This window comes from Corvus kubaryi, unplaced genomic scaffold (assembly GCF_017639235.1).
Source record: "Corvus kubaryi isolate FWS band 111438036 unplaced genomic scaffold, C.kubaryi_AGA036_p1.0 134, whole genome shotgun sequence".
Taxonomy (NCBI): Eukaryota; Metazoa; Chordata; class Aves; order Passeriformes; family Corvidae; genus Corvus; species Corvus kubaryi.
In genome coordinates this window covers 6,155,402-6,169,915 of record NW_024580668.1, presented here as the reverse complement: position 1 = coordinate 6,169,915, position 14,514 = coordinate 6,155,402, and the positions used below count along the sequence as shown (strand labels likewise).

The following is a 14,514-nucleotide window of genomic DNA, read 5'->3' as shown; positions in this document are numbered from 1 at the left end:
TTAAAAAATAATTCTGGAGCTGAATGTCTTTTTTTTTCTTGGCTGATGAGACACAAACTGATGATCAGCAGAGATCATCTGCTTGGCTTTCAGATCTTCCATCTCATTCCTCAAAACACAGCTTACAGCCTAAATTTTGTAAACAATGAATACATTTTCAGAAGTACAGCTAGAGCCTGGCATTCTGCAGATGTACCTCTCTGCCATGCCTCAGCTTATAAGAGGCCAGAAACTAATTTTTCCTTGGCATGAAAGCCAACCAAAGATATCTGGGTAGATATAGTGCTGATTAAAGGGTGGAAAATTTCATCTTTCCTTCCTTCCTTCCTTCCTTCTCCCTCCCCCCCCCCCCCCCCCATTTTTTTTCTGTCATTCATTTGAGCTTTTCTTTGCAAGCAGAACCTTTGTAGCACTCCATCTACTTTCCTGCCAAATAACCCAAATCTCCAAGATCATGTTTCAACTATCCAGATTTTTTTTTTTCTTTTTTCTGCTTGAGGTCTTAAGTGTAGCTCAAGTGAAGGCAGCCTCCATCCAGCATTATTAAAGCAGGGAGCATTACTTGGGAAGTGCTCTGTGAGAGCAGACCAAGGCTGAAATCTTGGCCACCTGCCTGTGGCATCAGGAGGGTCAGAATTTCATCCCAGGATCTGGCTGCCCCACTGCCCTGTCTCAGCCAGTGATAAACTTCGGATGCATCAAAGGGTAAATCCACATTTCTTACAGTGCAACGAGACAAAATCCCTGCTCAGCCCCATCACCTCCATAGCCAAGAAAATCTGAGGCCTGACAGTCCCTTGCAGGGTTACACCAGCCAGCATCCCTGCAATCACAAGAAATAGTCTTATTTCTGAGTCACTAGCCTTATTTTTAATTTTTGAATCTCAGTCCTGCCTTGCAAGGTTCATATTTATTTACTGGAAACCTTAGGTTGTGTACAATATTTCTTCTTAACGGTTGCAGGTTTTTCCCTGTTCATTTTCTACTTCCTCAACCTTATGTCACAGAAAGAAGTAAAAATAGTCCTTCTCTGTCCTTTTTCAGAGCATTTTTTACTATATACCTTCATCAGAGTCATTTCCAAGTGCTGTTTCCTGCTCCTGTGGTGCATCTGTCTCTTGTGACACCGATGGGTTTTGTTGTTAAACCCCAGCCCAGGAGGGCTTAAGCTGAGGGTCTGCAGCTGCTGTGCAGAGCTTTAGAGTTTATTCCATATCGTTCAGTTCTGCTGCAGGGCAGCACCAAAGCTCCTTCCTTCTGTTCTGTTAGGACAATACCAATTCTCCCTGCTCCCACTGTCCTTTTCCTTCCATCTGACAATGTCTCAGACCTCAGGAAGGAATCTTGTGTTCAGGGGGGCCCCAAACTGCCTATTTTCCCCAACAAAATTTTCTGGGTCTTTTACATTCACATCCCAAATCTGCCACCCACTCTAATTTCCAGCAGCCTCCCGGTGATGCTCAGTGTGTCATCCTGCCCTTAGAAAAGAGAACTCATCCTGTTTCTCTGCCCACCTGGCAGTTAATCACCCACTTGCTGATGATGCTTCACTCAGGAAGCTCCTGGGGATGAATTGTCTCTCTTAGCAGACCCCAGCTCCACACTTTCACTGCTTCAGCTGGGAAAGGATTTGCCACTTTGCATTTCCATTGCTGTGAGGAAATACAGCCTTACACCTGGAGGTAGCTGGATGTTCCTCCTGTTTTAGTGATGTGTAGGGAGTGGCTGATTTCCTATAACCCTCTTTCCACAAGAGATACACCACAAAGTCCTGGCAGCAAATGGAATAGAAAGAGCTTTTTCACTATTTTTCACTTTAATATATTTTAATTTAGAGCAGGGATGCTGGGAATGTGCTGTGCAGGACAAGCATTGCCTTGTGAGGTCAGGGAGCATCCCAAGCATTCTGCCAGTGCACAGGGTGGCTGTCAGGGTCCTGCCCTGTGACCCCAGTGCTGCTGTGGCCCTGCTGATTTCTGCCCACTCAGCACTGGGAGAGCTGCTGCCTGGGCTGAGAGGACATGAGGAGGTGATGGGGTCAGTGTGGCAGAGGCTTGGGGTCACCTGGAATTTCTCATGGGTAGCTTTTGATTCAGTCTTAGCATAAAATGGGACAGCTGATCTGAGAGTCAGGTTACGTCCTTTCTCTATGGTTTCTGCTTTGTTTTTCCACCACGAGCTTGTCTGCATCCACATCCAAGTGCTGGGAATGCTCTGTGCTGGCCTGCTTGGGGGCCAGGGGCTCACATCCCCCAGGTGGAGGTGGAGCCCAGGCTGTGATGAGCAGAAGAGATGCTGGTCTTTTCCTACATGCTGTGTACCTCTTCCCCCCTCTTTATTTTCCTCCCTTTAAGAAACAAATGCTTTCAGAGCCTCCTGTTGCCTGTCACTCTGGGTGTTGTGTCCACCCTGCCCCTGCCCTGGCCAAGCAGTGCCACCTGCTCCTCCTCAGGCTGGCTGTGCTGCTGGGGCCCTGGGACCCATCCCACGTCCGAGACCATGCTGCTGCTGCCATGCAGGGTCCAAATACAAGTCCACTCTCCCTCATATCCCCAAGGAAGGGGGTCTACTCTGTTCTGGGGCTTTTCTCACCCCTCGTGCTGCAGAAAGCCAGCAGATCAGAGTGATAATGGGGGGGTGATTACTCTTCTGTTAATCAGGCTGGAAATTAGCTGTGGCATCTCATTTCTGTTTGTTTTGCTTTGATTGTAATGTCAAAAAGACAGACACATGGTTAGCCAGGGCTATGGAGGCTCCTGTATGAAATGTGGGCTTCAGATGCTCTTCAACAGATGGTTTGAGAAACATCTGAAGGCATCCACAACCACATTTCTTCCTTTCCTTTCAAAAATACAATTGGATGAAAAGATAAAATTAATGAACCAAATGATCATAATAACGCATTCATATCAGAGAAAAAGAAACAGAAGGATTCCAGGGAAGTGGGAAGCTAAAACTCAGATTACTTTGTCCAGCATGAGTTCAGTGCTGTAGGTAATGAGAGTAACCTCTTTGAAAGGTTGTTCTCAGCTGTGGTTTGTCCTTGGCCCCAGTGAGCTCAGCAGGACCTTGGCCATGTTCTGGGTGAATGCTGGGCTGGGTCCCCTGTACCGTGTGTGTATATCTGTGTGTGTATCTCTCTCTCAGTGTGTGTATGTGTCTGTCTGAGATACACACAACCCCAAGATCTCTGTTCAGGGGTGTGATTAAGGCTTTTGTACGCACTGGAGGATGCCTTTGGTTGACTCAGTGGGCCCCTGCTCATCCAGCCAAGGATGTCCAAGGTGTCCTGAACCTCTACTGCCTATGGAAACCGGGGTCAACCATAGGAACCCCACGGGCCACATGAGCCTGGGCTGGTGTTTGGCCTTCTAACCAATTTAACTGGTGTCAGAGACTCATGCTGGGACTGACAGTAATCTGGAAATAATCAGTTGCCTTTAGGGGAGCGGATTATTTGCACGGAGGAACTGCATCTTTCTGGAGGGACTGCAGAGGAGACTGAGGAGAGAAACCCACGCGTCTCCCTGAGGCTCTGCATGCTCAATATCCCACTCCCACGCCAGCTCCAGGATAGCCCTGGTAGCACCACCGGCCCCTGGGGCTACCTGGGGATGCAGGGTCCCATTGTGGGCACCTGAGGAGTCCCCAAGATGCCGAGGGTGGTGTCAGCTGAGCTTGCATGGGGTGCTGTGCCCATGAGCTCCTCCGACTGCTGAGCTCAAGTGTAAAACAAGATTGGGATTTGATGCCCTTCAGCCTTTCCAGTCTGCCCATGAATTCGGCAAGAGCTGCCTGCTGGTGGTTGGTGGCCTGGTGGGGTGATGGGGCCACGTCATTCCCCTTCCACAGGTAGAGGGCTGCTCCATGGCGTGGAGGACCCTGGTCCTGGTGGGGATCTCTGGCAGGGCAGTGCCTGAGCAGACATTTGGGATGGAGCTGTGGTGGTGCCTCCTCAAAGTCAGCAACTCCCCACAAGTGGTAGGGCCTGTCTAAAAAGCATTACGAAAACCAGATGTGTGAACACAGATGTTCAACTCCCTTCCCATAAGGGACTGCACCACACCCTGCTTTTATCTTTTTTTTTTTTTTTTCAATGCCAGGCTTAATAGAATGGTATTTCCCATACAAAAAGTGCAAATAATTCACAGATTAACTAGCTCTCTTTGTGAGTGGGGTTTTTGGGGGAAAAAAAAAAAGAAGAAAATTGAGCTTTTTGGATATTATTTGACAAAACAAGTTACAGTTTTGTCTTTCCATGGTTTACACAATTTGAAAAAACTTATGGTTTTTTTTATATATTTAGAGGAAGAACAGAGTATTTTTTGTTTCCAATACAGACGAAAAATCTTCCTGCAGTTAATTGTAGATAAACTGACACCACCAACTCAATGAGCAGAATGCCTCATGTCTAATAATTAAATTTACTGACCACAGTGAAACAAATTTCAGAAACCCTCTTGATTTTTGATTTTTTTTATTTTTTCCTCACTTAACACTCAAACAGAACAATCCTGTCATGAACCCGGCCCTCAAAACACCTGTCTTTTAAACCTAGAGTCCATAATCAAAAGTTTCCTGTCTGGCATTTGCTTCCAGGTCTAATTTTTACTCTCCCCTCATTTCCAGTAAGAGCAAACCGTGCAGAGAGTCACTATGCGGATGCTGCTCAGGAAACTCTAGGTACCACGGGAAATGCGTCGCACGAAACTAATCAAAAGCTGCACGGCTCATTCTCCCTCTACCCTGCTACCACCCGTTCTGATCACTTCTCTGCTTAATAGAGGTACTAGATGAGTAAAAAAAGGTGGAAGAGCCTCCCTGCTGCCCGCCCCGAAATTAGAGCCTTCCCTGGCTGCCAGTTGTGCAGAGCACACGAAGCGAAGAGATGAGGATGGGGAATTTGGGCTGGGCGAGCCAAGCCAGTGTCTGCTCAGCAAGGGAGGAGGCCAGGAAATGAAGTTTAACAAATGATGGAAAATTAAAAAAAAAAAAAGGAAAAAGAGAGAAAAGAAAAGAAAAGAAAAATGAAAAAATTAAATTTTTTTTAAAAATACCCTTTCCTCCCTGTCGCTCCATCCTTCCTCAAGGTCCAGGGAATCCTTGCAAATTGACTTGCACTGTACAGCAATGTCTAGTTAGTAGCATGAGAAATACCAGCTTCCTGCCTCTGCTCAGTCACCATTCCTTTGGCTCTCTGACCATGACAAATTGACCTTTCCTAGTCTGGTGGCCTTTGGAAGCCACAGCTTGCCTATCTAGCACCTCTACTACGCAGCTAGAGAAGGACTAATCTCAGCCTGTCCTGCCAGACATAGGGGACACGGGCTCCCCTGAGCGTTGGCATTGGCCTTGTGAATGGTTCTGTTTCTAGACCCCGAGGGGGACAGACAGCTTTAGCTCAGGGCTTTGTACGAGCAGGGTTTGCATCTTTTTCGTCCAGTTGACAACTGCTAGGTGTTTTCAGGGACTTCCCAACGAGCATCCCTTAGTGCACCCATGGCCATATACACAGACACGTAGATCCTATCTTATTTGTGCATAAATACTTCCACACCTGCACTAGAAGAGTCTCTGCCCCCACCCCAGACACTGCTCCTCAGCAGCAAACATGCACCTTCTTGATCTCCCACTGCCCAGAGTTTGCATGCTGTGAATGCTGGCAGGGGACCCCCCGAGCTCCTCGCCCCGCAGCCAGGCAGGTGGGCAGCCCAGGAGTGGCAGGGCACTGAGTGATGCCGCATGTTTGTGAACTCGGATTTTTGCATGCTCTTTTTTGGAGTCCGTTTTAATTCTCAAAATCACCAGTCTCTGTATCCCTCAGAAAGCCAACAAATGACAGCTTTGAAAGTATAAAACTGCAGCTCTAACAGTATATGTATCTCTGATTTTCTTCATTAATTGTTTCAACCTGTATCTTTTCTTTTCTTGCTATTTTTTGACCTGCTGGCTATTTTTATTCTCTGTCAGTCTAGAGGGTAGGGCTCATGGCTGAGGTTTGCATGTACCAGGTGCTCAGAAGTAGAGTGGTAAATCCCATCTCTGAATGGGTAACAAAGAGGAATGGGGCATGATCTAGGGTTCATAAAAAGCAGTTTCTCCATGGTAGGAAATCCTCTACATCTGGATAAAAAGCCTGAACCTCTGAGTCAGCCTCCTGCTACATATTTGGTGGTGCTGTGGCTTTCCTTGAAGGTTAGCCTTGAGAAGTGTGGGTAAATACTCGGTGATCATCAGTTGCACAGGCAGCATTTCACGACATTTCCAAATGGCAAAGATTTGGTCAATAGCCTAGCTGAAAAAATGATCCTGACTTCTGTGGTGTTTCCATTTGCCAGGTGAGGTTGTTTTATCTGTGGAGGTGTAGTGTGAGCAGGGACTCCTCCCCAGAGAAAGCCTTTTCTCAGTTGCTTCACACTGAGGTTGTTTTTGGCAGAGATGAAAATGAGCAGTGCTGTTCGTAATCTGGTCTCTCATCTGTCCATGTCTGGTTCTGTTTTCTGGAAAATCAGCCACTCTGATCTCAATGTCTTCCTTGCATGTCTTTCTAGGCATGGATTTTTAATTGCTAAAGCAGTGTCAATTTTTTTCTGTTTTCTACTGAATTCCTTCCCACTGTGGTCCTCATTTCATCTCCCCCATCTTGAGTTCTGCAAGGGAAAGGGAGGATGGAACAAAGTGTTACCTCAATATCTTCTTAATCTCCTGGAGCCCCTGAAAAGGAGGATGACAGACTGTGGTTCTTCCAGTCAAAAAGGAGTCTTGGACTTTGGAATAGCTACAAGGGCATCTTTGTTACCTGCATCCATCCTGAGTATAGTGTTACACACCCTGTGCTTTAGTAAAACTGTGGTTTAACTGTGAAGGGACGTAAAAATAATTCAAATGTCTTGTTTCCCTGGACCCTTGGGTGCCTGCCAACAATCCCCACTGCACAAACTCTTGGGGCAGGTGCCAGCACTTTGATGCAGCTCAGGCTGAGTGCTAAAAGCCTTCATCTAAGATGCACATAAGGAAATAACAGCAAACCATGAGGCAATCATGGAAAACTCAATGTAGGTAAATTAATAGGAAACTCCTTAGAAGCTGTGGTTTCTTAATGTACTAAACCAATGATCTTTAGTTAATAAATGCAATAACACATTCATTTTTAGGCAGTAATGTAACTACACCAAGCCAGGTTATCAGCTCTATCATATTGTGCTTTGTAAGAGACTTTCCTGACACACTCAGAGATGAGGGCACCTCACAGTGGGAAGAGGTGGCACCCAGAGCAGTGAAGGAAAGGTGTTTGCAGAGCCCTTGACTGGCCTGTGGCTCTGGGTGGAGCAGATTTCTTAAAGGCTTGTCTGGGAATGATCAGCCAGCTCAGAGGTGCAACCTCGCTGCTTTGCTTTGCTCTCAAAATGCAGAACAGCCGAGCTGGCAAACAGTAAGGCTGGGAGAAGAGGCAGGATGTGGCTGATGTGGTGTCTGACAGCACCCAGCATCAGTTTGGGAGAAGAGGGCTGTGAATTAGGAAGAGATGGGTGATCCTAACAGAATGCTGCAGAATAGCAAAGGTTACAGACATGAGTCTGGCTCCAGTGTCCCTTCACTCACCCAAGGCCCTGTGCTTTTCCGTGCTTTTGTGGTGGTGCAACTCCAGTCTTTGCCATCGCAGCATCAGTGGCTCCCATCCAAGTCTAGCACTGTGGTTGTGGATGAGGAAAAGGAGAGGGATTACTCACCATGACTTGATCACTGGCTGATGTTTTGTTTCCCTTATGCCCAGGTTTCTCTGCTTCTAGAAACTCCATTCTCTAGGCTGAATTCACCTTTCAGCAACGGCTTTTCTGAAATCACTGGAGACAAACCAGGCTTGAGCCAGGCCCTCTCTTGCTTTCTGTTTTAGTCATGGCAAATTTTGCATACACAGTTTTATTTTCCTTTCCTTCATGTCTCCAGTAATTGGTTTCTGCCTCTTATTCACACCAGCAAGCAGACTGGAGCCCAGTGATAGTCGCAAAGGCCATCATTCACTCCTGGCACTCCTGCCTGGTTTTAATGAGTTGTTCTCATATGCCACGAGCTCAGCACAAACTCTTGATTTTAAAAAAGCCCTTCATTTACCAACAGGAGACAACCTTTTTCTCCTGGCCACAGCTTCTCAGAAGAGTGAGCACTAATAATGGTTGAGTTTGGATGCAGAGATGGATCTGAGTCTGTGCTAATCCAACTCATTCTGGCTAGCCGAGAAGGAAGTGAAGTAATGGCTCAAGCACAGTTTAAAATCAATGACAAGACCTTACAACTGATACTTTTTATTGATCCAAAATTACTGCTAATGTAATCAGTCCACATTGCATTAAAAGTGCTGATTTGATACTATAGAGAACTGGAACGAACCCCAAACCAGAGGGTTTCAAACAGGAGCTTAAACCCCTGGCATCCTAAGGAAGCTGATGGCAGCTCATTTTGAAGGTCAGTTCTCTGCTGAGTGCTGGCCTGTTGGACTTTACCAAAATGCAAAGCCCACTAAATCAGTGAACATCATCCAGTTTCTCCAACATGGACTCTCATTTTTTGACTGGCAACAGAGAAAAATCAGCTCAGTTTCTATCCTTTGTTAAATTCAAGTCAAAACGTGAATATTTATAAACCGTCCCCAAAGTCAGCCTGGAAAGGCGATTTTTTGCTATCAAATCTTTTTGTAGATGCCACCTGGAGTGGTTATGAGGACCTAGAATTAAATCACGCCCTCTTAGGCTATGGTGGCTTCCCCTAAGCTGTGCCTCTGGTTGCAAAGCCACAGTTCCCTTTCCCTTCCTTCCCCTGGCACGAGCACAGCTCCTGCCCCGTGAGCGTCCATCCGTCCCTTCTGTGTGTGTGGCTGGGTTCCTGCTGTCCTCACGTTCATGTCACCAGCACGCCCCACTCAACTGAGGCTCATTTACCATCCTGGAGTGACATCCAAACACCACCTCTCTGAGATACTCTGAGTCCCTCTGCATGACTTTCTGGTTGAGTGAGAACATGATCTTGGATTAGCTGACAACATATATCCCTATGTATGTCTGTATTTCTTTGGGATTTTTTTCCTACCGGCTCCTGCAGACCCCAACAGCATCCTCCTCTGCAGGGATTGTACTTGCATGTGATTCCAGGTGTCGTTTCCAATGAGGCGATTGCATGGCAGAAGAAAAAATTCAGTTAATTGTTCATGGTGTCTCATGTCGTCTATGTTAAAACAGAGAAGTTACATCAAGTGTTGGGTTTTTTTCCTTAGTGAGTACTTGGGAACAAAACCTACCCAGATCTTAATTGTTCATCAGATTTCTACGAGGTTTTTTAATGTGTTGCACCTCATGCTGTCAGGCTTGAAACTCTTTGCTCGTATCCCTCACCAAGTTCAACCCTTTATTTTTTGCTTTTTGTGATTCCTGCAAACATTTGTAGCACATTTGTTGTGGGAATGGAAAAGGGGCTCCAAGGAAAAGGCCCTGCTGTACTCAGTGAAAGGCAACTGGTTTTATGCTGGGATTGGTGATGGGAGAAACTCAGCAGAGGATAGGGCACAAAGAGATCGCTTTGAATCCTGAATATGGCTGTGTTGCTAATGCATTTTTATAAAACTTGCTTTTTAAAAAGGTAATTCAAAGTAATAGTACTACTGAAACACAGTGGATTCAATAAATATTATTCTGTAAAATCAACAAAAATAAAGAAAAAAGATCCAGTTGGCCTGTTTAGAATCAAAAGGCAAAATTTCAATCTGGTTTCTAATCCAAGAAACTCAGAGTGAGAATTTCTTTTAAACCTTTGGCTCACTATGTACAATGGTTTTGGTAGCATTAGTAATTAAGGCTTACATCCAGAAAGGTGTTTAGGCACGTGCGTGTTCCCAGATTCCCATGTGGATTTGTACCTCTGACTTGGATTTCAGCTCTGCTGAGGGTCTGTTGATCCCATGGCTTTCAGACAGACCCCCGCAGATGGGCACCACACTGGAAATTCAATCCCCAGCACTTACCTGAATTAAAATTCATCTTTAATTGGAGTAATTCTGCCTTTTTTAATTTGGTCATGAGCAAATTTTATTTTCTCTCCAATCCATCTTTCAATGTGAAATTGCTGCTGAACTCATGGCCGCAGCCAACCCTGCCCTGCAGCCCAGGGGATGCCGTCCCCACACAACTCTGCAAAATGCTGCCTAAGCACCTTTCTCTCCCTGTAAATGTTTGTTGTCTCTCAATGTAAAGTGACTTTGTAAAAATAGCACCTTCTTACCCGGCAAATCTGCTCCCTGAGTGTCCTCGAGTCACATCTTCTTCCCTTGCTGGCCGGAGCTGGTGTCTGCTCCTGTCAGCAGGGAACAGCCGGCGGCTGGGAAAAGGGAGCAGCGTTTTGCTTTGCTTCAAAACCAGCAGCCAAGTTCTGATTGAAGAACCTCATGCCAGTTTTGAAGGCAAAGAAGGACTGCGCGGCTCTGACTTTTAAGTTGGTGTTGCTGAAAGACACAGCAAAAAAAAGCAGGTCTTTGGTTGGTGATGTGGAAATTAAAATTTCTGAAATGTTCTTCCCGCAAACTGAGGCAGAGAGTTTGCAGCAGAATGATAAGTGGCTGCTGCAATGGTACAGAGTGTTGGGAATTAAATCCCTGTCTTCACTCAATTTTGATACACCTATATATAAAATACTGGCTATTTGTGCAAGTACCTTGCACTGATTGTCCAGCCTCTAATGAGTGGAGTTTAATCATCGATTGCTATCAAGAAAATATGAACTGATCCCAAACTATTTGCAGTCTGCTTTCCCCAATGCTGTCTCTATAAAGTTTGTGGTTTCATAAAGATTCACAAAATCTCTTTGTTCTTAAATTTTCACATGAAAATTCCATGTCTTCATTTGGGCGAAAGGCTTTAATTGCAAATTTCAGAATTTGGAAACCAATTAGAGCGGGGTGGTCACTATTTCCCAGTGAGATCATCTCTGTTTCTGGGGAGAGCTTCTTTTCCAACCATAATTGCAAGGATTCTAGTAGGAAAAAAGGCAATAAAATGCCATATTCTGGAGTTTTAAAATTTTGCTTTACATGTTTATGACACCCATAGCAGTCCTCCAGGGAGATGGCAGATAGCTTTTAGATGGAATTTTTATAGGATACAAAGGAGTTGCACAATTCAGCGTTTGTATTTATGTGTTTCAATATGTAACTGGATAAAGAGGAGCTCTTTGGAATACATAAAGGGGGCAGATCATGTTTGAAGAGGGAGGAAATACAGGAGCTGAAGAAAGGGAAAGGACAGATCTGAGCACCAGAAGTGAAGTGTTTACACAAAAATTCTAAGATAATGGTTTGCGGTTTTTTTATTGGTATTTTCTTATTAGTCATAGTGTTTTGGAAGGCAGTTGTGAAAGAAAAGCTTCCTAACTCGTGATCGGAGTCGATCAGTGATTTAAGGAATCATAACCTCATTGTTAATGTCATTCTGTCCCGCCAGCCCTGGCATCCCATGAGGGGCTTCTGTTTAAGTCCTCATTATTTTCTCTCTCTTACGAATCATTCCCATTTCACTCATGATGACGGAAACATTTCTACAATGCTTTCTTTAAAACAAAAATAAAAATAAAAAATACATATTGGAAAAAAGAGAAAAGCCAACAGCAAAGCTACATGTCACTGCTGCTTGGAAGTGCTCTTGGTTTCTAATGGCTGGTGGGGAAGGACTGCGTGGTTTCCAGAATGACTCCTCCTGCTGTCTCCTTTTTGTCTTTGTTTCAACGTGTTTCTCTGAACAGTCAGAAGGTCAGTTTGAAAGATCGTGTCTTCTCCAGTCCCCGCGGTGCTGGCACCAAAGGGAAAGGCTCTCCACAGGCTCAGGGCATCAGGAGGTCCCCCAGCGCTGACCAGAGCATCGAGGACAGCCCGAGCAAAGTGCCCAAGAGCTGGAGCTTCGGAGACCGCAGCCGAGCCCGGCAAGCGTTCCGCATCAAGGGAGCGGCGTCGCGGCAGAACTCGGAAGGTGAGGGCTTGGGGTGCTGTGCTGGACCCCAGATTCCCAGCTGGCCCCCACATCCTCTCCCTCCCCACATAAGAAGGGCAGAGCTGCCAGCCAAGATGTTGGAACTCCTTCCCCTCCCAGTCTTTTAGCTTGGAGTAGCCTGAGCAACTTGATCAAGTTGAAGATGTCCCTGCCCATTGCAGGGGGTTGGACGAGGGGGCCTTTAAAAGGTCCCTTCCAACCCAAACTAGTCAATAATGATTAGAAGAGGCAAGAAAACCCCTTCTGATATCCATGTTAATGTTTATATTTCTGCATGTAAGGATGGGGAAAGGAGAAAGAGTCAGGCATTGAGACAAGAGGAAATAACCTCAGGTTGTGCCTGGGGAGGTTTAGGGTGGATATTAGGAAAAATTTCTTCACTGAAAGGGTGGTCAAGCCCTGGAACAGGCTGCACAGGGCAGTGGTGGAATCACCATCTTGGAGGGATTAAAACCACACCTAGATGTGGCACCTGGGGACATGGGTTAGTGGTGGGCTTGGCCATGTTGGGAGAGTGGTTGGACTCAATGATCTTAGAGGGCTTTTCCAACCCAGATGATACTGGGATTCACTGATACAGAGATGGGTGAGAGCTGCAGTTGTCTCTGCTGAATGTCACCTTAGCACATCCTGGGAAACGCTCTCATTTGGATGCTCAGCAAAGGCTTTTCTGCTGCTTCCCCTGGGGTTGCTGTTTGTGATCTGCCTCATCTTTCCTTGAGTGGCACTGGCACGGGAAACAGTAACGTGTTGTGTTTCTCCTTCCCTGTCCCAAACCCAGAAGCAAGCCTCCCTGGAGAAGACATTCCTGATGAGAACAAAAGCTGCAACTGCGAGTTTGTGACGGAAGATTTGACACCAGGGCTGAAAGTCAGCATCAGGGCAGTGTGGTAAGAGAGGGAGAGGGGGGGATGCGGTCCAGAAGAATAAATTAGAGAGAAAAATGAGAAGTGTAAAGCCCAAGAAGTGCTGGCAAATGCTGACATGTGTGTGCTGCAGACTGTTTTTCCCCTGGGTGGCCTGCCCTGCTTTATAGACAATTTTGCCAGGAAGGGCAATTTTTGCTTAGGGAAGGAATAAATGGAGAAACAGGAAAATCCCCCGCAGGGATGCATCCAAATGACCATTTTCACCATCTCTGAGATTTACTGCTGACATTTATAAAAGTGGTGCGGAGAGCACATGCACAGATGACAGTCCAAGGGGCATCAGGGACCCCCCGTCGCAGACAGGGCTTCAGCCACCAGCCCCCGCAACCCCCTTCCCCTCTCCTATTGCTGCATCCTCTCCCAAATCCACAGGGTTGGGATTTATTCCATTTTCCTTACAAAGCAGCTCCCTGTGGTGTTTTTTATCCACCATTAAGCAGGTCAGGCTGCACCCAGGGACTGTGTTATGATTTTGCTCTCTGTCTCCTGCAGCATTATGAGGTTTCTCGTCTCCAAGCGCAAGTTCAAGGAGAGTCTCCGGCCCTACGACGTGATGGATGTCATTGAGCAGTACTCAGCTGGGCACCTGGACATGCTCTCCCGGATTAAAAACCTTCAGGCCAGGCAAGAGACCCCTCTCTTTGCTTCATTTCCCACTGCTTTTTTTTCATTGTGGAGGTATTACCGAGAGAGACACTTTCCTTTGCAGCTACAGATTATTGTTTTCCTTTCTAAGAAAAATCCTCAAGGAAAACATCAGTGCTTATGGCTGGAACTCACAGGGACAAGCAGGACAGGGACTGCCACTAAAACACCCTTACTGCCCATCACAGGACATACAAAAATCATGGCTCATCCTCCTGCTTTATTTTGGGAGATTTTTCATTATGGTATATCCCATAGGAAAGGCCGGTGGGTATTTCCATGGTCCTCCAGGCAGGGTGCCAAGGTTGCCCCAGTGTTAAGGCTCATGTGGGTTATTTGGTATCTAAGACAAAATTTGGTGTCCTGGCTGTGGCCCTGCTGCCACAGACACAGAGAGCAGGGAGGAGGCAGCAGCTGCCTCCCACTGTTGAGATGCTAAGCCACTTGAGGAGGAATCCCTCCTCGGATGGTGCAGTCTGCTGAAAATCCGTGCAGATGGGAATTTCTCATCCAAGCCCACCGACGTGGGTGGGGTTTAGCTGAGCTGCATTTCAGCTTCTGTGCTCAGATTTTAGGGAGAGATGTGTTCATTTTAATAGGAGAAGGAATGTGGAAAAGGGACAAATGGAACTGAGAAGGTTCCATTTTTTTCATGTTTCTCCTGGAAGAAAAAAAAACCCCAGCACATAAATTTGATTCCTTGAACAGAGGATCAGAGTTTAATCTTTTAGCCTGACCACTCCTCCCTCAGCCCTGATGGGGAAAGCAGACCCCAAGCCTCCAACACCCCTGGCTGTGTTGGCTCAGCAGAAGTAGCACCAGTTCTGCTGAGCTTGAAGGACACCCAGAACTGTGGCACGGCTTGGCCATGGGCAATCTCCAATCAAAAAAATACACCATTTGCTTTTACACTT

The 14,514-nt window shown here is 46.3% G+C and overlaps 1 protein-coding gene across 17 annotated transcripts in view; it reads left to right on the top strand.

The window, feature by feature from the left end:
- The window catches only part of KCNQ2 (potassium voltage-gated channel subfamily Q member 2), a 74,924-nt gene that overhangs the window by 41,371 nt on the left and 19,039 nt on the right, over nt 1-14,514 (top strand). For 6 of the 17 annotated variants that reach the window (XM_042046926.1, XM_042046950.1, XM_042046897.1 and 3 more), the window contains 3 exons: nt 11,782-12,005; nt 12,808-12,916; nt 13,448-13,579. In XM_042046926.1, coding sequence (XP_041902860.1) covers nt 11,782-12,005; nt 12,808-12,916; nt 13,448-13,579 — 465 coding nt within the window. Of the gene's footprint in view, nt 1-4,629; nt 4,684-11,781; nt 12,006-12,807; nt 12,917-13,447; nt 13,580-14,514 lie in introns of all 17 variants that reach the window. The other 11 variants (XM_042046884.1, XM_042046850.1, XM_042046859.1 and 8 more) reach the window with 5 other exon arrangements.